Raw genomic sequence first — 22,212 nt, forward strand, 5'->3', positions numbered from 1 at the left:
AATTGAGAAGAAATAAACCTAAAACTAAGAGAAATCCTAAAAACCTAGAGAGATGAGAGAGCCTCTCCCTCTAGAAACTACATCTCAAACCTAAATTGTGAATAATGAGAAGTGTCTCCATGATTCCCCCACTCTGCAGCCTCTATTCTGTGTTCTCGGGCATGAAATTGGGCCGAAAAGGAGCCCAGAAATCACTCCCAGCGCTTTCTGCAACTTTCTGCATGTGGCGCATGTCACGCGTACGCATCGCTCATGCATGCGCGTCATTTGGCCAAATTCCTTGTCACGTGTACGCGTCGTCCATGCGTGCGCGTCGCTGCCAGTTTCTCAAAACTTCATTTTTCACGTTCCTTCCACTTTTGCATGTTTTCTTTCCATCCTCTAAGTCATTCCTGCACTATAAAGCCTGAAAACACTTAACACACAGATCACGGCATCGAATGGTAATAAAGGATAATTAAAATTGACAGTTTTAAGGCCTAGGAAATATATTTTCAACTATATCACAGAATTAGGAAGGAATTGTAAAATCATGCAAATTATATGAATAAGTGAGTAAAGAATTGATAAAAACCACTCAAAAAAGCACAAGATAAACCATAAAATAGTAGTTTATTATAACTCCTCCTAAATCACTACTTACCTGGATTTAACGGGATACATGATGTATAATCCTCTTATATTTGGGTAATTAGGGTCTTTGTGGCTAATAAACTAAAATTGGAGTTAAGCCTTTAATCTAGATTAAGTGATCAAGGAAATGGCGGTTAATTAGGTTAGATGAGACTAAATTACTAAGAAATTATGGTTTAGTCAATTAGAGTTTGCCATGAATTGGATCTTGTATGATTCAAATAGTTGGTAAGAAATATTAATCCAAAAAAATAAATACCTCTGAAACCTTTACTGTTTTCTCACATAGTTTCCACACCAAATTTACTGCTGCTTTCTAAATTCCTGATTTATTGTTTAATGCAATTTGAACCCCAAAACACTATTTTTTGCTTGTCTGACTAAGTGAATCATTCAACCATTGTTGCTTGGTCCATCAATCCTCGTGGGATCGACCCTCACTCACCTGAGGTATTACTTGGTACGACCCGATGCACTTGCTGATAAGTTGTGGATTGTAAAATTCTGCACCAGGTTCCCGCTGATGTCTATAGGTTGTTGCTATTCTCTTTTGCTGTGAGGGACCGAGATAGTCAATGGCTTGAGACACAACTTAAAGGAACTATAGCAACCTGGGCAGATTTGGTTAGTGGGTTCTTAACCAAATTTTTTCCACCATAGAGGTTGACTAAGCTGAGGATTGACATTCAGACGTTCAGACAGCTTGAAGGAGAGTCTCTCTATGAAGCTTGGGAGAGATACATGGCTATGGTGAGAAAGTGCCTTCCGGACATGTTTGCGGATTGGGTACAATCACAGATTTTCTATGATGATTTTACTCCGGCTTCGAGGCTTTCTTTGGATAATTCTGCAGGTTTTTTGCATATGAAGACCACTGATGAGGCCTTGGATTTGATAGAGATGGTGGCCAATAATCAATACTTGTATTCTTTAGAGAGAACCATGAAGAAAGGTGTCATAGAGTTGGATGCCTTGGATGTTATTTTGGATTAGAACAAAGCTATGTCTCAGCAAATCAACGCCATCACTCAACATTTAGGAGGTATGCAAGTCTCCTCTGTAGCTACCCAAGATCTTTCTTTTGACATGAGTGGTGGAGTATCTTAATTTAGAAGCTTTGATTATGAGCAACCCTCTACTGAACAAATTAATTACATGGGTAATTTTTCAAGATCAGCTAATAATGATCCCTTCTACAAGACATACAATCCGAGATGAAAAAATCACCCAAACTTTGGCTGAAAAAATCATAATCAAAGGCAATCCAACTTCAACAACAACTTTCCTCAGAATGCTTTTAACCGTCAACATCAATCCTCTCAACCACATAATTCACCCCCAGCTGCTCAGTATACCTTAGCATTGGAAACATCATTAGCAGAACTCTCCAAGTCCACTCATAATTTCATGTAGAAAACCAAAGCTTCAATTAGAAACTTGGAGGTTCAAATGAGACAGTTGAGCAAGCAAGTTACTAAGTTGCATCCTAATACATTTCCTAGTGATACAATTCTAAATTTGAGAGAGGAATGTAAGGCCATCTATGTGATAGGTGGAAAAGAGTAGATGATCAATCCTCTAGTGATGAGGAGCAGGCTAAAGAAAGTATGAACAAAGCCAGAGACCTTGAAGAGCCCACTCTCTCTCTCCCTGCACACACAAAGATCAAACAACCCAAGGTGGAGACTTCAATGCCTAAATACAAGGATGAACAAGCCTCTAAACTCCTAGAGGTATTCAAGGCACTTTACATCATAATTCCCTTCATAGAGGTTCTTGAAAAATGCTTATGTATGCTGCACTCATGAAGGAATTGTTGTCTGAGAAAAGGTTTCTGAAGGGAGGGCAAACAGTGGTACTAACTAGAGAGTGTAGCACTATCATTCAGATGAATTTGTCAAGTAAAAAGCCAGATCCGGAAAGTTTTCAGATCCCCTGTACTATCGGAAACAACACCTTTGAAGGAGCATTGTGTGATTTAGGGGTGAGCATCAATTTAATCCTACTTTTTGTGATAAAAAAGTTACAAATTCAAGAGGTAAAATCCACAAGAATAGCTCTTCAACTAGCGGATAAATCTATAAGGCATGCACATAGGGTGGTGCAGAATGTTTTGGTCAAGGTAGGAAAGTTCTTCCTCCCAACAAATTTTGTAATTCTCACTACAAGAAAAATATCCATTCAGCCACACTTTTTTTAAGCTACATTTGAAAAGCGTAGCCTATTCTATGAATAGGCTATGCTTTTCTCCGTATTGCCTTTTTATAAGAGAAAATGATACACAATTGTGGCATCATTTAAAAAGTGTAGCCTTATGTATTATAGAAATCACTTATAAAGCGTAGCCGTAGGTTGATATCTATAGGTTCACTTTTTGTATCAAAGAGGACGCTTTTAGAGGGTAGCCTATTTGTTAAGTTTTGGGTGAATTTTAAAAGTAATGCCTAATGTATCTAGAACAAAAAACTTGACACTTGGTGAATTTTTTTCCTCTTTTTCCTGAAAGCAAACTCACACTTAGTAAAATTTTTGTACATTCCCTCAAAAAGTAAACTCACACTGAGTAAATTTTTTATCCATTCCCTCCAAAGCTCACTCAGCTCCAAAACGCCTTTATCCCCTTTCAGAAACCCTCCAAAGCTCACTCACCATCACGAAGTAGAAACCCTCCAAAGCTCACCATCGCGAAGAAACCCTCTCACTCTCGCCATTGACCGTCGTCGCCCCCCACTCACCACTCACCCGCACTCACCACTCTCCACATTGCTGCACTACTGACCGTCGCTCCTCTTCACCATCCTGCACTGATCGTCGCTGCGCCACCCTCACCATTGTCGCTGCGCCGCCCTCACCATCGTCATCACCCTCAAATTAGAGAAAAGGGTTTGCCATCACCACTCACCACTCACGGCATCACCACTCACCACTCCAGGAAGACTTTGTGCTCACTCATCTTTACCACTCATCTTCATCGTCACTTCTCTTCGCTGCGCGATCACATCACAAAGACTCTGCACTCAACTGAAAGCTTTTCTTCATTCGCAAGGTTAGGGTTTTGATTTTAGGTTTCAATTTGGGGGTTTGGTACAATAATCTGTGACATCGTGAATTGATGAACATGCATGCTATTGTTGCAGTACAGGAGAACTCGTGAATTTAGGGATTTTATTGCGTTAACGTAGGTGAGCTTGGCCATGATTAGTTGCGGCGCAGGAATACCAAGATTAGTTGCTTATTATGTTTGTTGCTTATGATTAGTTTTCTTTTTCTTTAAATTCTACTAATTAATAGCTTCAAGTACTGTGTAGTTTCAATTCTTATTATTAGGTCTCAAGCTAAATTTTTTGGATTCTTGATGAACTCAAAATAAAATAAAATATGGCTGTGAAAGTCTGATCCCTTAAATAATGTGTGAATCACCTGGTTCCGATATTACCTGATTTGTTTTCCTTCCCTTCACTATATTGACTCGATAACCCTTCTCCATGCAAGCCACTATACATTTTTCACTATTTGGGAAAGAGAACATAGCAGATAAAGATGTTAGTGAAATTGTTCCAGAGAATAATTGATGCTTGTAAGTTCTGCATCGTATTTGAAATGGTATGCATCACATTTTTTGCCGTGCTCATAATAGTGTTGGTAGATAGCTTTGGATTGTTGAAATTGGAAGGAAAAATAAAAAGCTTTATAGAGTTACTGGATGCTCTCTCAGCCTTTTCCATTTATGGTTAAGATGAATTTTTGAAGATATTCATTCTTACCTAGTAGTCTAGCATTGACTTGTGTTATGAATCATGCATTGTGGATGTTAAGCAATCAGCTATCTTAGTAAGATTAAGAGGACATTATGGGAAGCTGCTTTCAGAAGTGAGTGAAAAAAAAAAAGAAAAGAGAAAAAAAATCAGTTTTCAATTGCATGGAATAGTACCAATGAATAGTAGCGAGTGAAAGGGACAAGAATACATCTATTCGTCTTCCACAGATTATGAATAATAATCTGCAGTAATAATTAATTTAGGATCCTCAATATTCACAATTCTGGGACATCGATCTAGCTCTCTCAATTTTCTATGTTTGGATAATCACAGGCCCTTCTTAATTTTTCAGCAGTTAAAATTTAATTTAATTCTGTTAGATCTTGTCTAACGTAAACTTACAGTTTATGGATTACTATTTATTTATTTAATTTATGCAGGATCCGCAATTGGATTCAAGTTGGATAGTCTTTTAAAGCTTACTGACACTCGTGCTTCTAAAAATAAGATGACACTGATGCACTATCATTGCAAGGTATAATAACAATTGCACTAAAAGAATATATCATTTGATCACTTACCTTCTTTCCATTTTGCTATTTTGGCTCTAGGTTCTAGCTGATAGGTCGCCAGGACTGCTTGACTTCCACTTAGACCTTGTAAGCCTGGAAGCTGCGACTAAGGTGATGATTTATGCTTGGTTGGAAAAAGAAAAGTATTCAACTGTTAATTGCTAGTTTGGTTGGTTTATTGGTTCTGTTTCACTTTGTTCCCCTGTAAAATTGAGCACATATTTCCTCATCTGACTTCTTGCAATGATATGTGTGTCACATGAATTAAGAGTTAACTCACTTTAGAAGTATGCTATTAATGGTTCTTTAAGCTCTTCCTTCTCATCACTGATATTGGATCTGTGCAGCCCGTGTCAGGCGCTGAATCTGTTCCAGGAAGGCAAAGTCAGTGGAAAGGATAATACAAAGACTAATGAGACTAAGGTTCGTTCACATCTAGTGGTTCAAAGAATAATCAAGGATTATTGGTTACATACTTGTATTCATTGATTTGGTAGGATGATGCGGGAAAAGATGGTACTGGTGCAAAGAATGATACAAGGAGCGATGCCCAAGCAGCTGAAAAAAGCGAGAGAGAGAAATCTAACCCAGTAAAAAAAAAGGATGGAGAGAATAGCACTCCTACAAAAGCAGCTGTATGATCAATATCTTAATATCTAGCTACTCGGGAAGTTGTTGTTTTTTCTCAATGAATTGCACGCTTATAGGAACCTCCTCCGGAGAATGAGTTTGAGAAGCGAATAAGACCAAAGGTGATACCTGCAAGTGAGATAGGGGTTGCATTTTTATGATTTCGATTGAAAATTCTTGTTTGTTTTGTATTAGAATCTTGGCAAATAGACATTCTACACAAAGATCGAGAGTGAGGAAGCTGCAATACATATCAGAGTTAGAGAGAGGTGTAACTTCATTTCAGGTTAGTTATTTATTGTGGCACATAATTTAGCAATAACTTGCACCAATTTGTAATTTAGATGTTACTTGCCTTGTTTCTTTTTTTTTCCACACCTTCCTCACGCACGCCCTTCCCCTAACTTAGACTATTATACCTTAATCTCAATTCGTAATTTAGTAATACTATAATCATCATGACTTAATATCATAGGCCCAAATGGAATGCCAAACTTCGATGCCTTCTTAATAATACTATTTGTAGAAAACTTATTTTAAGAAGAGTAAGTAATTAATAGTAAATTAAAAAAATAATAATTATTTAAAAATTTCAAAACATTAGCAACTGTGTGTTCTATTTCATTGAGTATAAAAATTAACTCTCCCTCTTGTTCATAATATGATACGTTCTCTCCATGCAAAATACGATATCCTTTTCAAAACTGACATCCATTTTTGTATTCAGTATTCTTTTTCCTCTCATAAAGTGAACTAATAAAGCGCTCATGGATCAACGCATTTTCTGAACATAGATGTGGTATGTCCTTCTTTTCTTAGTTCCATAATTTTTTGCTTGCATTTAATTTAATTGCTATGGTTGGAAATCATATGTTGCTGGCTTTATTAACACTTTAACATTTGAATTGTATTGCTATGGCTGAAAATTATTTGTGCAATTCTGATTGTTGTATTTCTGATTTTGTGCACTTCTGTTTGCTATGGCTGAAAGTTATATTGCTATTTTTGGTTCTTTTCTTTTCACCATGAACTAGAAACATGGGATGACTTGGTATATATGAATTTGTCCCTATTTTTTGATTCATCTGCAGATAAAAAGCAAATAATACTAGCTATGGTTATAGACTTATAGTATTAGTATTTTCAAATTAAAGTTATTAGTTTTAATTTAAAAAAATGTTACAGTATGACATAAAACAACAGATATAGTATGTATAACATGATAATAATATATTAAAATTTTAGTTTTTATGTGCTAGTCCTAATCATGAAATAATTGTATATTACACAATTTGGCGGTTTAGCGGCATGAACAAGATTGGTATTGCTGCTGCATGTAGTAGTAGTAGTTGGAGGAGTAATAATTCAATATTGGCTTGTGTAGGAGAGTTCAACTTTTCAAATGTGAAGAGAATAGGAAAATTTTGTGGCAACAGTTCTGATTTTGGCGTTGTGGGAGGTAGGGATTTTTGTCTAACTGCCAGGGTGATGATTTTTTAAATTATAGCTCTTTATCTTATGGTTTATAGCTTATGCTTTTTTGATCTTTGAATTCTAAATTTGGATTTGTGAAACACTACTATGCATTGGTGAAACTTGTACACGGTACAAAAAGAATTAATGATATCAGTCATTGATAGTTTTGAGTCTAATTTTTAAATTTTTATAATCGCGAATGTCATTATAAATATTTTTCTAATTAATTTTCTATATAATTATGCAGGATAATATTGAGGATGATGATAATGAAGATTAAGTTGATTATTATTGTGGTTTATTGGTTAAGATAGAGTAGTGTTGGGAATTGATATATGTATGGTTGACTAATGACTTTTATTAGAAGATACTTATGTAGGATATAATATTTTAGTTTTTTGTAGAGTATTAGTAGTAAATTCTAAGTGATATCATATTTATTTTGATATGGCTATGCTTATTTTAATATGAGATGTATGAATATTTAAAATTAATATCATTCTAGTACTTTTGGATTATTATTATAAATATATTTTGGTTACAGATAATTTTTATTATTTAAAAAAATTATTTAGTATAATTATGTATTTATTTTTATTTTATAATATTTAACTCATTTAATTAAAAATACAAAATTATTATATATGTAATTATAGTACTAAATATTATGTTGTATTAATAATTATTAATATATATATATATATATATATATATATATATATAGAAAATTTAAAAAAATGAGACTTAAGGCTACACTTATATACAGTAGCTATAGTATAAAAAAACGAGGGACCTAAGGCTACACTTATAAAAAGTAGCAATGGTATACAATGTGGCTACGCTTTACAGGTGATGCAGTAGCGTTGAAAAGCGTAGCCTATTCTGGTAAAAATAGAAGCTGAAAAGCGTAGCCTTTGGTCCTGGACAGCATCACTTGAAAAGCGCACCCTATTCCCAAACGCCAAAAGCGTAGCCCTTGGTGCAAAAAAGCGTAGCCTTTGAGAATAGGCAATGGCCGAATAGGAATCACCCCAGAAAGCGTAGCCGTAGCCTAAGGCATCATTTTTTTTCACTTTTGGCTACACTTTTCAAGTGTACCTGAATGGGTATTTTTCTTGTAGTGTCTTGACATGGAGGAAGATAAAAATTTCTCCATCATTCTAGTAAGACCATTCTTAGCAACTGGGCGATTTGAAAAAAGGTGAATTAATATTGAGAGTGCATGATGAGCACTTGATCTTCCATGTCTTCAAGGCCTCACATCACTCTAATAAAGAGGAGAAATGTGTGAAAACTAAGTCCACTGATCAATTCTCTCCAGAACCACCTGATGACACTAAATATGAGTTATAATCCAGAGCTTCTATAGTGAAAACCAATAATATTCCCCGGGTGTGTGGCATCAATTTCAAAGGAGGATACCAAGAAGAAGGTACCCAGGGGTTGGAGGAACAAAAAGATTTTCACTGAAGATTCTCACTAAGATTGAAAGTGGTGTTGACTCACCATCCAAAATTGCCTACTACAATGAATAAACTTCTCTCTCTTGAGCATGTTGAGTTAATCCATGAAGATAGTGGGAGGAGATTCACGGTCAGGGGGAGGAATTAAAGCAATATGATCAACTTCTCCCTTAATAGCAGGGATGAACCGTCAAGCTAGTAACGTTAAAAAAACACTTTTGGGAGGCAACCCAATGCCTTAGTATCCTTTAGTTATGTTTTATTCTTCACTTTATATTTGTATTAGTTTCATATCTCATAGTTTTTCTTGTTTTTAACTGTATTTAAGTCATGCATACTGAAAAAAATAGGAACGGGTGCAGTTGGAATGGAGCTGGGAACTCCATAAAGGAGCAATTTGATTCTAGTGGTTGGGCGCTAAATGCCGAGACCTGGCATTTGATGATTGGACTTTTGATGGTTTAGAATTCACAAATGAATCTTCATTGCAAGTATAGTTTCTAAACCAACCAATAATCCTTTCATACAAAAATTTGTTTGTCACAAGTACAAACCCCTAAAATCTATAAACCGAAGTATTGAACCTCGGGTCGTTCTCCCTAGGAATTGCAATAAAGTGTCCTTGTTATTGGTTATGAGTTGTATATTTTTGGGGTTTTGGATAAGAAATATGAAAAGTAAATGGTAAGGAAATTCAAATAACAAAAAGGGCTTAGCAAGGGTTGGTGGTCAAGGATCTCTATCCTAATCACTAACCACAACATGAGAATTGGCAAGGATCAACCACATTAAGTCATCCTCTAACTAATAAAGGAAAGTCAAATGAGCTATTTCAATCCAAGTCCATAAGTCCTAGTTCTCCACCAAATCAATTAGTGAGATCTAGCGTTAATGGCTCCCAATCGTCAATCACTTGGACATTAGTAACTCAAGAGTTCCTAAGTTACCTTCCCAAGCCAAGATCATAAAATTCTATTCTAAAATCCAACCAAGCATTTTATCAAACACTTGGAAGGCATAAAAGGAAAGCATAGTAAAATTGCAAGGAAAGTAAATCTACACTACTCAATTGCAAGGAATTAAACAACAACAAAGCAAATTAACAATAGAGGAACATGAATCATAAATTGCATTAAAGGAAAATAGAAGAACAAAGTGCATCAACATAAAAGTAGAAAATTACAAGAATTAAATGCTAAACTAGAGAGAAGAGATGTAGAATAAGAAGAATTGATAAAGGAAAAGTAAATCTAAGCATGAAATTAACCAAGATCTAAGAATTCCTAATTCTAGAGAGAAGAGAGAGCTTCTCTCTCTAGAAACTAACTAAAGCATGATAAAACTAAAATAAAACTCACTAACTCACTAGATGCCTCATCCCTCTTCAATACTTGGGTTAAATAGCATCAGAAATGAGTTGGATTGGGCCCAAAATGCCTTAGAATTCGCTGGCCACGAGTTGCATTAAGTGAACCATGTGCAACCATCGTTGCGCACGCGTACCGTGCGTGTGCGCGCTCCTATGCGCAGTACAACTATGGAAAATATTATATCATTTCGAAGCCCTGGATGTTAACTTTCCAACACAACTAGAACCGCATCATTTGGACCTTTGTAGCTCAAGTTATGGTTGATTAAGTGCGAAGAGATCGGCTTGACAGCTTTTGCGATTCCTTCATTTCTTCATGAGTTCTCCATTTTTACATGATTTTCCTTCATTCCCTTGATCTAATCTTTGCCTCCTAAACCTGAAATCACTTAACAAACATATCAAGGCATCTAATGGAATTAAGGTGAATTAGATTTAGCTATTTTAAGACCTAAAAAGCATGTTTTTACTCTTAAGCACAATTAAAGGAGAATTTACAAAACCATGCTATTTCATTGAATAAATGTGAGGAAAGGTTATCAAAATGTTCTAAATTCAACACAAGATAAACCCTACAAATGGGGTTTATCAACCTCCCCACACTTAAACCAAACATGTCCTCATGCTTAAACCAAGAATGAAACAAGGGATATGACATTTATTCAATGCAACCTATCTATATGCATCCTATCTAAGTGAATGCAACTAAATGCAAAATGATTCCACCTACATGGTTAAAAATAAATTAATCTTCCAAGAGCATGTATAAACGGGTAGGGCTAAGGTCGTATGACGACTCATGAATCCTACCAATTCAAGTATAAAAATGAAGTTCAAGTAGACTTGCAAGAAGAATGCTCATGAAAGCTGGGAAAAAGGAATTGAGCATCGAACCTTCACCGGAAGTGTTTGCACTCTAGTCGCTCAAGTGTATAGGGTCGATTCACTCAATTCTCTCCTAAGCATGCTTTCCAAGATTTATTTTTCATCTAACAATCAACAATTATTTTATGCATGCATACAAGTATCATGAGGTCTTTTCTCTAGGTTGTAATGGGGCTAGGGTCAAGGTAAGGATGCATATATGGTTAAGTGAGCTTGAAATTTGAATCTTTGATAAGCTTAGACTTCCCACCTAACCTATGACATCCTATACAATTAAGTTCTAACCAAGCTACCCATTTTTCACTTTTTCTTCTCATACTCATGCATTTTTTTTCCTTGATCACAACACATATGCATTAATTTTATTGAGCTTCACTTGGGGCATTTTGTCCCCTTTTTATTACTTTTCTTTTCTTTTTTCTTTTCTTTCTATTTTTTTCTCTTTTTTTCTTTTGATATCTACATATATATTTTTTTTCTTTCTTTTTATTTTCTCATTTTTTTTCTTTTTGCAATAAAGTATATACAAAAGTATCAATGCATATGGTTTTACATTTAGTTAACACATGATCATGTACCCAATTCCCAATATTTACAATAAAAATACAAAACTACCCTTTTATTCACCCAATGTCCCAAGTTTTCCCACACTTGAAGGATACACACACACTAGCCTAAGCTAATCAAAGATCCAAATAGAGGACTTTTATTGTTTTCCTCTTTAAGGCTTGTAATGTGCTTAATTAAAGAACAAAGTGGGTTAATCGTAGGCTCAAATTGGCTAACAATAGATGATGAAAGGTAGGCTATTTGGGTAAGTGAGCTAAATAAAATGATGGCCTCAATCATATAAATGCATGAATACATGGAATAATGGACATAAAGAATCAAACAAATCAAAGATCACAATCATAGAAAGAGAACAATTGCACACAAGAAGGGAAAATAAGTGGTTATAAGATGTAACCACACCATTAGGCTCAAATCTCACAAGCTTATGTTCTTAGCTCAAAAACCATGTTCCAAAATAAATTATTTCAAGAAAGTTCAACAAAAAAAAAATTTCAAATTGGTAGGGTGCCCTAAAACAGTTTCTTGGAAAGAAAATCATCACCCTAACCAAGTAGTCCTAGCATAAAAGAAGTGATAAAATATGTACAAATGCTAGCTATCATGCAACCTATCATGCAATGCAATAACTAATCTAATAAACAAAACTAAGAATTGGTGTTGGACAAGAAAATGGTTACCCACAGAGATCGGTCGGACGACCTCCCTACACTTGAAGATTGCACCGTTCTCGGTGCATGCAAAAAAGAGCAATGTGGATGGGTTGCTATAATTGATGAGCTCCTTTAAAAGATTGTGCGGATGACTTATTTGTTACCCCATTTAAAAGCTTTTCCTCTTTTCCTTCTTGGTGGCTAACCTAAAAGGAAAGAAAGAGAAAGAAAATTAAGCCTATAACAAAGATATCAAAGCAAATAGAACATAGGCGGGGGCTAATGCCAAGTAAGAGTATGGTTCTCTACTACATGGTAGCTATGCATGTAAGTGAGAAAATAATATAAGCAAAGGCATATCATCTAATACTTGATGCAAGAGTAAAATCGAAGCATGAAGAGCATATAGAACATCAAGTTCAAATAAGGAAAAGTGGATCATAAAAGACAATATGAGGTCCTATCAATGCACAAAGACACAAGAGTCATACAGAATGAAGCATTAATTTAAAAGTTTCATCACCCAACAATTTCAAACAAGTCAAGAGGCACCAAAATAATGCAAGAAAATCTCAACAATTGAGTAGGAAGATGCAAAACCATTATTGAAAGAAGAGACTTAGAAAAAAATTGAAAACAGGCTATAGAAACAAAATTAAAATGTAAAGAATAGAAGTATACGAATGCGATAAACAAAAGAAAATGGAAGAGGAGAAAAAAATTCAAGGAAGCACGCAATTCAAGGAGGGCTTACAGCCACCCCGGCGTCCAGCGCCAACTTTGGACGTCTAGCGCATGGGGTGGTAATTCTTAGGAATTGACCGTTGCTACCTTGGCGTCTAGCACCAGTCTTGGGCGTCTAGCACCAGGGTATATGAAAAAAAAATTGGGGATGGCGTTAAACGCCAAGGGGTCAGCGTTTAGCATCGTGATGCATGAGTATCTTATACCCTTTTTCTAGTTGTTTTTACATTGTTTTTAGTTAGATTTTAATTACTTTTACTTGATTTTAGTGCAAAATTCACCTTTGGATGCTACTCTGAGTTTTTCTTGTGTTTTTATTGTTTTAGGTGAAATTCAGAGCAGTTTGGAGAAGCCTGAAGCAAGAAACAAAAAAGCTGTCAGCTCTCCCTTGGGCGCTGAACGCCCAAACTGGTGTTCAACGCCAGGCGGTGGACATGAAGTCAAAGGCGCGTTTCCTTTCTAGGTGTTCAATGCCCAATCCTTGCATTGAACGCCAGCTTGCTGTCCGAGCCACTCACCAATTGGGCCTCCAAGTGGATTTAGCCTCTCTTAGGCAGTTAGGCTTATCTTATTTTATCTTTGTAATTTTTAATTTAAAATAATATCTTTTAGATTTAGCATTTATTATTAGGTTAGTATTTAAGGAGGAGATCACTTAGGTTTAGGGGATCATCTTCCTTCCGCACTTTTAAAAACCTATTTTTTCTGTAAAGTCATGAGCAACTAAACCTCCTGGTTAAGGTTAGGAGCTCTGTTTATTTCTATGGATTAAGATTATTATTCTTCTATTTTAATTAATGTTTGATTCAATTCTAAGGTGTTGTTTTCATTCTTAATCTTATGAATCTGGGTGAAATGAGAGTATGACCCTTATTCTACATGAGCTCTTGTGGTTCTCGAGAGAGCTATCTCGCTTGAGCTACGGCTTGAAACACTCCTCCTAAACTGCTAATTACCTGGACTAATTAGGATATGTAACATAAAATCCGGTTAGTTCTGGGTAATTGAGGTTTTGTGACGATAGACCAGTTTTCTGAGCTTCACCCTCTGATCTAAATTGAATGACCACGAGAGTGGCTTTTGATGAGGATTAGAGGAGATTAAATCGCTAAGAGATTAGGTTTTAATCACTTATGGTTTATCATAGAATGAATCACTCATTGTTAAAATAGTTGGTAAGACGTTTTAATCCGGAAAGATAAACATCTCCGAGACCTTAACTATTTTCTCATCATTGTTTTACTCTAAACCTGTTTATTTGCTTTGTCTACTTGCTTTTTACTACTTATGTGTTTTACACCAACAACCATCTTTTACTGTTTACCTGACTAAACCCAACAAGATAACTATTAATTACTCAATCCAACAAATCTCGTGGGATCAACCCTCACTCACCTGAGGTATTACTTGGATGACCCGTTGCACTTGCCGGTAAAGTTGTGCGAGTTCTAATTTCGCGCACCACACCGAAGGCTTCGCAAAGAGTGAAATTGGTTCAGGAGGGATGGCGCTAAACTCCCACAAACCGGCGTTTAGTTGCAACACCCCCTCCCTCAATTTGGATTTAAATCCTCACCAACTCCCATTGATTCTCTCCCCCTTTCTTTGTTTCTCAACCTGACACCCTTTCTCTCCCATCAAATTTCTCCTCTTTTCCATACCCTTCTCCCCAATCCCATCACTCCTCTTCCCCAAGATTCCCTTTCCTTCCCAATACAACTCACCAACCCCCTCTATAATTCCCCCACATCCGTCCCCCCCCCCCTCTCTCCTTCTTTCCCCTCTCTTTTCTCTCCTCTTCCCTATAAATACCCTCCACCCCCTCCTTCTATTCCATAACACAACAACATTATTCCTTTCTCTTTCTCTTCTTTATTCTTCTCCAAACCCATGTCCCTCTTTTCCCCTCTCTTCCTCTTCTCAAGTTTCTTCCTTGTCTATTCCTACCACAACCCCTCCATTTCTTCTTCTTCTTCAATTCTCTTCTCCTCCACACGCCTCCTCTCTCCCTCTTGGCCCCAACCATGTCTTTCTACCTTCTTTGTTCTCTTTTATTTTGCTCAAAAACGAGAAAACATATAAGTTTGGTGTTGTTGCTTCGTTCTTTTTCTATATTTTCATCAATGGCACCAAAAGGAGGAGAATCTTCTTTAACAAAAAGAAAGGAAATGGCACCTTAAATTGAAAACTTTGACTCAAATAGGTTCTCCTCTAAGCTACATAAGGAGTACTTTTTTGAGATCACTGGCAAGAATATGGTGATCCCGGAGGTTAAGTTTGACCTCAAGCCGGATGAATATCTGAAAATTCGACATGAAATAGAAAGAAGAGGTTGGGGAGTGCTCTGTAATCCACACATTGAGGTGGGCCAGCTAAAGGTCCAAGAATTTTATGGCAATGCATAGATTACATACAAGGATCTTGCTCGCGGGGTGAATGACAAGAATTACCACACCTATGTGAGAGGAAAAGTCCTTGATTTTAGCCCGAGAAGCATCAGGAAAACCTTCCAATTGCCACCTCTGAACCTATTTGTGAACACATATAGTGGGAGGATGAGTAAGAACACCTATTTGTTTCTCCCCTGCGAGTTGCTGCCTCCATCGCTCGTCGTTGCTGTCGCTTGCCTCTGTCAGCTACAATGCTACCCTTTCTCTTTCATCCAAATATGTCTTCTTCTATTCTTTCTTTTTTTTTTTTTTACATTGTTGGCATTTGCTAAATCCTAACCCTACACTTCTCTGACTCCCGCTTTTAGACCTGATAAATTAGTATCATTAGTTTACTTGAATGTGATCTTAGTTGAATATTCACTAATAATTATCTAATTGTTTTAATCTTCTAATTTTGTTATATTTATATTTTTTGTGGAGACTTTAATAGTTTCAATAAGAATTTTGATAGTAGTACATTAATTGTGTTAATTTATTTATATTGAAAATTTATGGTTTGTTGTCTGCATATAACTTGTTTTGTTTGATTAGTCTAATAACTTGAAAGTATAGAAATCCTAACCCCTTTTAGTTTTGAACCCTACTTTTCGAATTCGTTTTCAACTCTGAATTTTAATTAGTTACATAATATTTATTTGGATTGGTCTTGTTAGTGGGGTTGGAGGTATCGTACAAAATTGACATTTCAGAGTGCAAACATGCATAATTTAGTTACTTTCTTTACTTGGCTCTGTTTTATTAATGCGTGTTTGCATTTTTTTATTATTATCGATAATAAATTTTATTTTAGTGTTGTTATTCGTTGACATAAAAATTCTTCTAAGTAAGCTTTTTATGTGCTGTGTTTTTTTGGACAACTCATCAATCATCCTTATATTAATGCTGCTGTTGAGCTGCCTAAACAGGATCATTTCCTGTTATTTTTATTAAATCTTTGCTTATTAAATAATTTAGAACTAATAATGTTGCTTGTGATTTTCTATTATGTGGTGGATTATTTTGTTGGAAGCTTTAAATTATGTAGTGGATGATTTTGTTGGAAGTTTTAAATTTTATTTAATTTAAAATTCATTTTAATTTTACTAGCATACAACACCTGTTCGATAAAATTCATTTGATGCACGGATATATAGCATTGTGATCTGAATTGAATGGTTATGGATTCAAATCTTAGATTGGTAGTTTAAATATGTGTTTTTAAATGTTAAGTAAATTATTTACCCTTGGTTCATTATAAATTTACCGTTTTAAAGCTTTGTTGATTTGAAATCATATGATACTATTGTAATAAAACTTAGAGAAGATTACAGATGTTATATAGCTACAATGAGTGTCTTTTTGTTTTGTCAATTTTCAATGCCGAAATACTGAGCTAGCGATTCTAGAGGATTTAATTTCTAGGTAGTTTTGCAATTTGCAAGTATCATAAATAACTGGTATATTTGATTCTTTACGTAATGTAGTAGTATTAGTATAGCCTAATCTCTAATGCTCATCAGTATTGCTCTTTTGATTTTTTATTTAATTTTATTCAATTTTTGTAATTAAGGGTTTAATTTAGTGCATTTTAAATATGATTTTTCTACTTAATTAAATTCTTCTTTTTTAATTTAATAATAAACTTTAACATTTGAATTTTTAACTAAAAATTAAAGACAAATTATTAACAAATTATAAAACTTTAAATTTTGCTAGTTTAAAAAATATTAAGTTTAAATATTTAAAATTATATATTAAATTTTTAACAAAAACTTTTAAGAAAACTAAAATTCAAGTTTATAGTTGGTTAAATATATCGATATTATTAATAATAAATTATATATTACTATCAAATTTATCGAAAAAAATCTGACGGTAACAAACTCAAAAGTTTTGTCAATTAAATTTTTTTTTTACCAAATTTATTCTACCGTTAAATTCAACGGTATTCAATGACTTTCTTATAGTGTTTGAGTTTGTTAATCATCAAAATATATTTTGAAATATTGTAGAACTAATACTTAAATTTTGCTAGAAAAGTGTGTTTATAATTAGCCAAAACAATTATAGTGCATTAGATGTGCCACTTGCACAAACAATTTTATTAAACGAACATTAAAAAATGAAATAAATGAAGAATATTGCTGAATTTAATAAACATAGAATATGTTAATACATAAATAAATAATTATATTTTATTTTTGTTTAATATAGTTATAATAAATACAGAGCATATAAAATTATAAATCTTTTTTATTCACTAAAATTATGCAGTGAAAGATTTATTATTATATTAAAAATAAATTTATATTATCATGTAAGCTTTAATTACAACATATTAAATATAAAATAATTAAATTTTATATTACTAGATAGATGATTAGATTATTTTATATTAAATTTTAACTAGATAGAAGAAAAATAGTGATAACAAAAATGTCCTTATTTTCTATTTTTATTTTTTAAAGTATAAAGGAAAACCAATTTTTTAATGAAAAAAAAAAGCTCTACCTTTCCGATTCCAGAACCTTTTTAAAGAAATAATTGGAAAAAAGTAAAGAAAGCTCAACCTTGTTTAAAATGTTACACTTGTAATTTTAAAAGGATATACTCCTAAAATTGCTCCTGATTTCTGAATACCTTCACAAAATATACTATATCCACTTTTATTAACAACTAAGATGTATGTCCTAAAAATATTATAAAGTGCGACAACAATAACAAAGAAAATATTAGTATTTTATAAGTGAAAAATAATTTTTGTATTTGATAAATTAGTTATGTATTTGATCTAAAATTTTGTACGAATATTTTATAATTATTTAGAAATGTCACACAAAAAAAATGATAAAAATTCGATCTCTAGACTTTTTTATTTTTTAAAAGTATTCTTGACTATTAAAAAAAATGCAAAAAAATCTACTTAGCATAAAATTATTAAATTTTAAGAATAAAAATATCAAAAATACCTTTTTTTGTGTATGTCTAAAATACTTTTTGAGAATATATATTAAACGTTAGATTTTTTATGATGTTTTAAAATATTTTTGTCTTAACAAAAGTAGATTATTCAAAAATTAAGAATAATTTTGGTAATTTATCCTATTTAAAATATTATAAAATATTTTTTATTTATTTGTTAATATATTTTATATTTATTAAAGATCGTCATTATTCTTCTTTTATAATATTTTTTAATTTTTATTTAATAAAATTCAATAATTCATAAAATATTACATACGATACGCATAAAATAAAAAAGTGACTTGCCTATTTGATATAATGAAAACAATGCAAGGAACTCAACCTATGAGTGCCTTCAAGGCTTCAAGCATTCTAGTGGCTTAGCTTAAGATTATTCTCTCCTCCTTCTGATCTATTTTATGTTTATTTATTCCTTTATTCGCTACTGCCATTAGCATAAAATAGAAAAGTGACATGCGTAGTTGCGTGCGGAACGAGCCTACTACGGCATCAAACATAATAATCAGGAGTCGTACTCATGAGCAAATCAATGAATTACATCGACATCACTAACTCTGGGTCAAGAATTTGGTTGAGAGTTGCAGCCAACCGTACTCCTGCTTGAGCTAACCTCAAATTGACGATTGGGTACCGTGAAAGGAAGTAATCATCTGCATATAATAACATTTTTGCGATTTCGTGCGAGCAAAATAATAAATCATAATAATATATCAAATCAAAATTCCTAGATGCTTGTTTCGATGTCGTTATTTTAGTTAAAATGATTTTGAATTAAAAAATTGAGATTTTTAGCATCATTTGATAATAGTTTAGTAAAAGTAGAATCACCTAAAAACATAAAATAAAAAATATCTTTTTAAAAAAGCTACAATTTTTTACCTTTTAGAAAAAGATTTTTTTACAAAATAAAAAAGTTTTGTAATAAATAAATTTTACATTCAAAAATAAATTTAAAAAAGATAATTTACATTAAACCATATATAAGGCAACTTTTACTTCTCTAAAAATTTGTTTTAGAAAGGATATGATGCATGATGCATACCTTCTAATACTGAACCCTCTTCGGCATCTCTGTATGCCCATTTGCAAGCATCATCCACACTTTCAGATGCATATCTGAAAAACAAGAAAAAGATTTCAATTAATTCTATCTTTTAGGGAATAAAAATGGAGTCTTGGCGGAGTTATATTATTTTCAACAAAAAATTAAATAATTTACATACGTAGTTGGACATGGGATATCCGTAGCACTGCAGTTCTCCCAATCTTCAATTTGATCCGCCCATTCATTCTGTTCGTTATTACCCAAAAACAAAAGTTATTAAAGTAAAATATCAACGAAGTCAATCTACTAAGATTGATGATAAATTGATAACAAAGTTGTAGCACAGAATTGAATACCTTAATGTTCTGTTGAATTGCATTAACGAAGTCAGTAATGTTAGAATCATAGAACCTTTCAACTTCTGTTTCAATTATGCTGTCGTCCCAGATCTGAACAATTAGACATTGGAGAGTGAATAGATCATAGAATTTTATAATTAATTGACTAAGGTCCGAAATCAAAGAGACTCACATGATGAAGATTTTCCTTCCTTGTGTACCAGTGGACAGTTATATCGTTTCCTCCCCTGTCAGTGGTAAAGCCACAATGCAGAGGCTGCAGATTTAGCGTGTACAGAGAATGATTAAGTTTATCAACCATATTGCAAATCCAGATGAAAAAAAAAGTACACGATTCTTATTCTTTTTTAATTAATAAATTGATTTTTTTTTAATATGTGAAAAAATGAAACTGAGAGTTAAATTTAAAAGTAAAGATTCACATGCACTTGGTTCTCAATTATCAATTTCATATGAAAACCATTGACAGTAGGTGTGTGAGTTTCACCTAGGGAAAATATGATGCATACCTGGTGAATGTCTCCCATAAAGTGTGATAGGAAGTAAAGTGCTTGTGTGAGGTTATCTGAATAATGGAGAATTTTTAGTTTCCAAAGAGCTTCATATAATAATAATAATAATAATAATAATAATAATAATAATAATAAGATTTACATTTAGATTTTGGGACACTCCCGTAGTCGAGGAGCTGGGTGGTGTAATTTGCAATAGCTGCCACAACACATCTTCCCCTCGTTCCAGTGGCCTGATCCACACAATCTCCTGAAGATATGATATGAGTATTAACTATGAAAAGCACATTATCCTTAAGATACCGAGATCTGTAATATAATTTCTTTTTGAACATACTCTGGTTGTTGAAGGTGCAAAGGGCGTCAGGAGTATCAGCAAAGTGCAAAGGAGATGACCAAGTGTAGATGAACCTCACATGATCTGCCCACGAACACTTGCTCGACAAATCATTTCCTGCATCCGCCGGCAGCAGCTTCTTCACAGCCGCCGCAGCTCTGCTATTCAGCCGACCCTGTTTAAAATACCCAGTGAAAATGACAATTTTATTCTCCAAAGAAACAAATTAAAATTAAAGGGCAGTAGGTGAGGCACCTGAGCAATCTTACAAACGATGGCATGCCCATCTTCTCCCCATCCTTGGGTACTTGGAAACACAAATAGGAGTGATGAGACTATACCCACTACTAACTGAATTCTGTAGGAACCCATTGCCTACAGGATAAAAATAAGTAAGACACTACTTTTTGGCTTTCTATATAAAGATAGATAGATGATATATTAACCAAGGTTCTGAAAACCGGACCGGATTGGCCGATTTGACCGGTTTAACCGCAAACCGGCGCTACAAACGATCCGGTCTTCATCTGAAAACCGTGGAAAGAAGAACCGGTCAAGAACCGGCAAACCGGTCAAAAATCGGCTGGTTAGACCGAACCGGTGACCGGCCGGTTACGCTAAACGATGTCGTTTTATGATTTTAAAAAAAATAAAAAAAATGAACCCAACCCGCCCCGCCCGTGGAGCACCCCACCCCCCCCCCTTTCTTCCCCCGAGCCCCGACCCCATTCATTCATCATCTGAATCATCTCCAATGGAGAACCCTAGCCGCGCTGAACCATAGCCCCCCTGTCGCCATCCTTCGTCCCCTGGTGTCGCCATCCTCAGCCCCAGTAACCCTCCAATCTCCATCGTCGCCTGGTTCCTGCCCAGTAGCCCTCCATCTCCATCGTCTTCATCTTCTCAAGTCTCAACACCAGCACGCAGTAGCCTCTCATCGCGCGGTCCTCAACAGTCAACACCAGTAGCCCTCCATCGACCCCATGTGAGTGACTCGTTCTCTGCTCATCTTCTTTGTCCTTCGCCTCTGCTCATGTTCTTCCATCGACCCCGGTAGAAACATGCATGAAATTGATATTCTGTGAACTGTTCAATGTGAACTGAACTTAGATTTCTGTTTAATTTTCTGTGAACTTCATCTGTGAACTGTTCAATTTCTGTGAACTTCCTCTGCTCAGTGCTCATCTTCTTCCTTCTTCGTTCCTCTGCTCAATTTCTATTTGACTTTTATTGGTTAGCAATTAGCATAAAAAATTAATAATCTGAAAATTAAGTGGTTGTGGCTGGTCTTCTATTTTGCAGCTTAATTCCTGTTTGTTGCACAATTTCTATTTGTTGGTCAATTTGTGTTTGGTCCTCGGCTCAATTTCTGTTTGCTACTGAGCATAAGAAATAAAAAATCTGAAAATTAAGCTGGCTGGTCTTTTATTTTGCATCTCAACTTCCTTTGTGAACTGAACTTAGATTTCTGTTTAATTTTCTGGAACTTCATCTGTGAACTGTTCAATTTCTGTGAACTTGCTCTGTGAACTATTCAATTTTTGGAACTCCATCTGTGAACTGTTCAATTTCTGTGTATGTTCATTGTGTTGTGTTGTGTTGTTTAATTTCATACATGTTTTATTAATTTCAGTTATGGAAGATAGTATTAATCAAGAAGCAATTGCTGATAAGATAATATGTAGATATGTTGGGATTTAATATTTAGATATGCTTTTATTACTATTTAACTCTTGAGTTTGGATTTTGATAAGATCATATGTATTTGGTTGATGATATTTTATGTAGT

The 22,212-nt window shown here is 34.3% G+C and overlaps 1 protein-coding gene across 1 annotated transcript; it reads right to left on the reverse strand.

The window, feature by feature from the left end:
- Nucleotides 1–18,362: 18,362 nt before the first annotated feature.
- On the reverse strand, nt 18,363–21,086 carry LOC112750577 (endonuclease 2). The gene is made up of 9 exons (XM_025799366.3): nt 20,679–21,086; nt 20,424–20,598; nt 20,229–20,336; nt 20,084–20,139; nt 19,747–19,830; nt 19,572–19,664; nt 19,394–19,461; nt 19,213–19,286; nt 18,363–18,820 (listed from the first exon to the last, which is right to left on the reverse strand). Exons 1-9 carry the CDS (start codon nt 20,793–20,795, stop codon nt 18,705–18,707), a joined length of 891 nt encoding a protein of 296 aa, XP_025655151.1. The 5' UTR covers nt 20,796–21,086; the 3' UTR covers nt 18,363–18,704.
- Between the last annotated feature and the right edge of the window lie 1,126 nt (nt 21,087–22,212).

This window comes from Arachis hypogaea, chromosome 15, assembly GCF_003086295.3.
Source record: "Arachis hypogaea cultivar Tifrunner chromosome 15, arahy.Tifrunner.gnm2.J5K5, whole genome shotgun sequence".
Lineage (NCBI taxonomy): Eukaryota > Viridiplantae > Streptophyta > Magnoliopsida > Fabales > Fabaceae > Arachis > Arachis hypogaea.

Bases quoted from the DNA above. Each gene is read 5' to 3' on its own strand.
- LOC112750577 (XM_025799366.3), bottom strand. From the start codon at position 20,795: ATGGGTTCCTACAGAATTCAGTTAGTAGTGGGTATAGTCTCATCACTC. The intron at 19,831-20,083 runs GTATGCATCATA...CTAAATCTGCAG, and splicing joins TTATGGGAGACATTCACCAG to CCTCTGCATTGTGGCTTTAC. The intron at 19,462-19,571 runs GTATTCAATTCT...AATAACGAACAG, and splicing joins CAATTCAACAGAACATTAAG to AATGAATGGGCGGATCAAAT.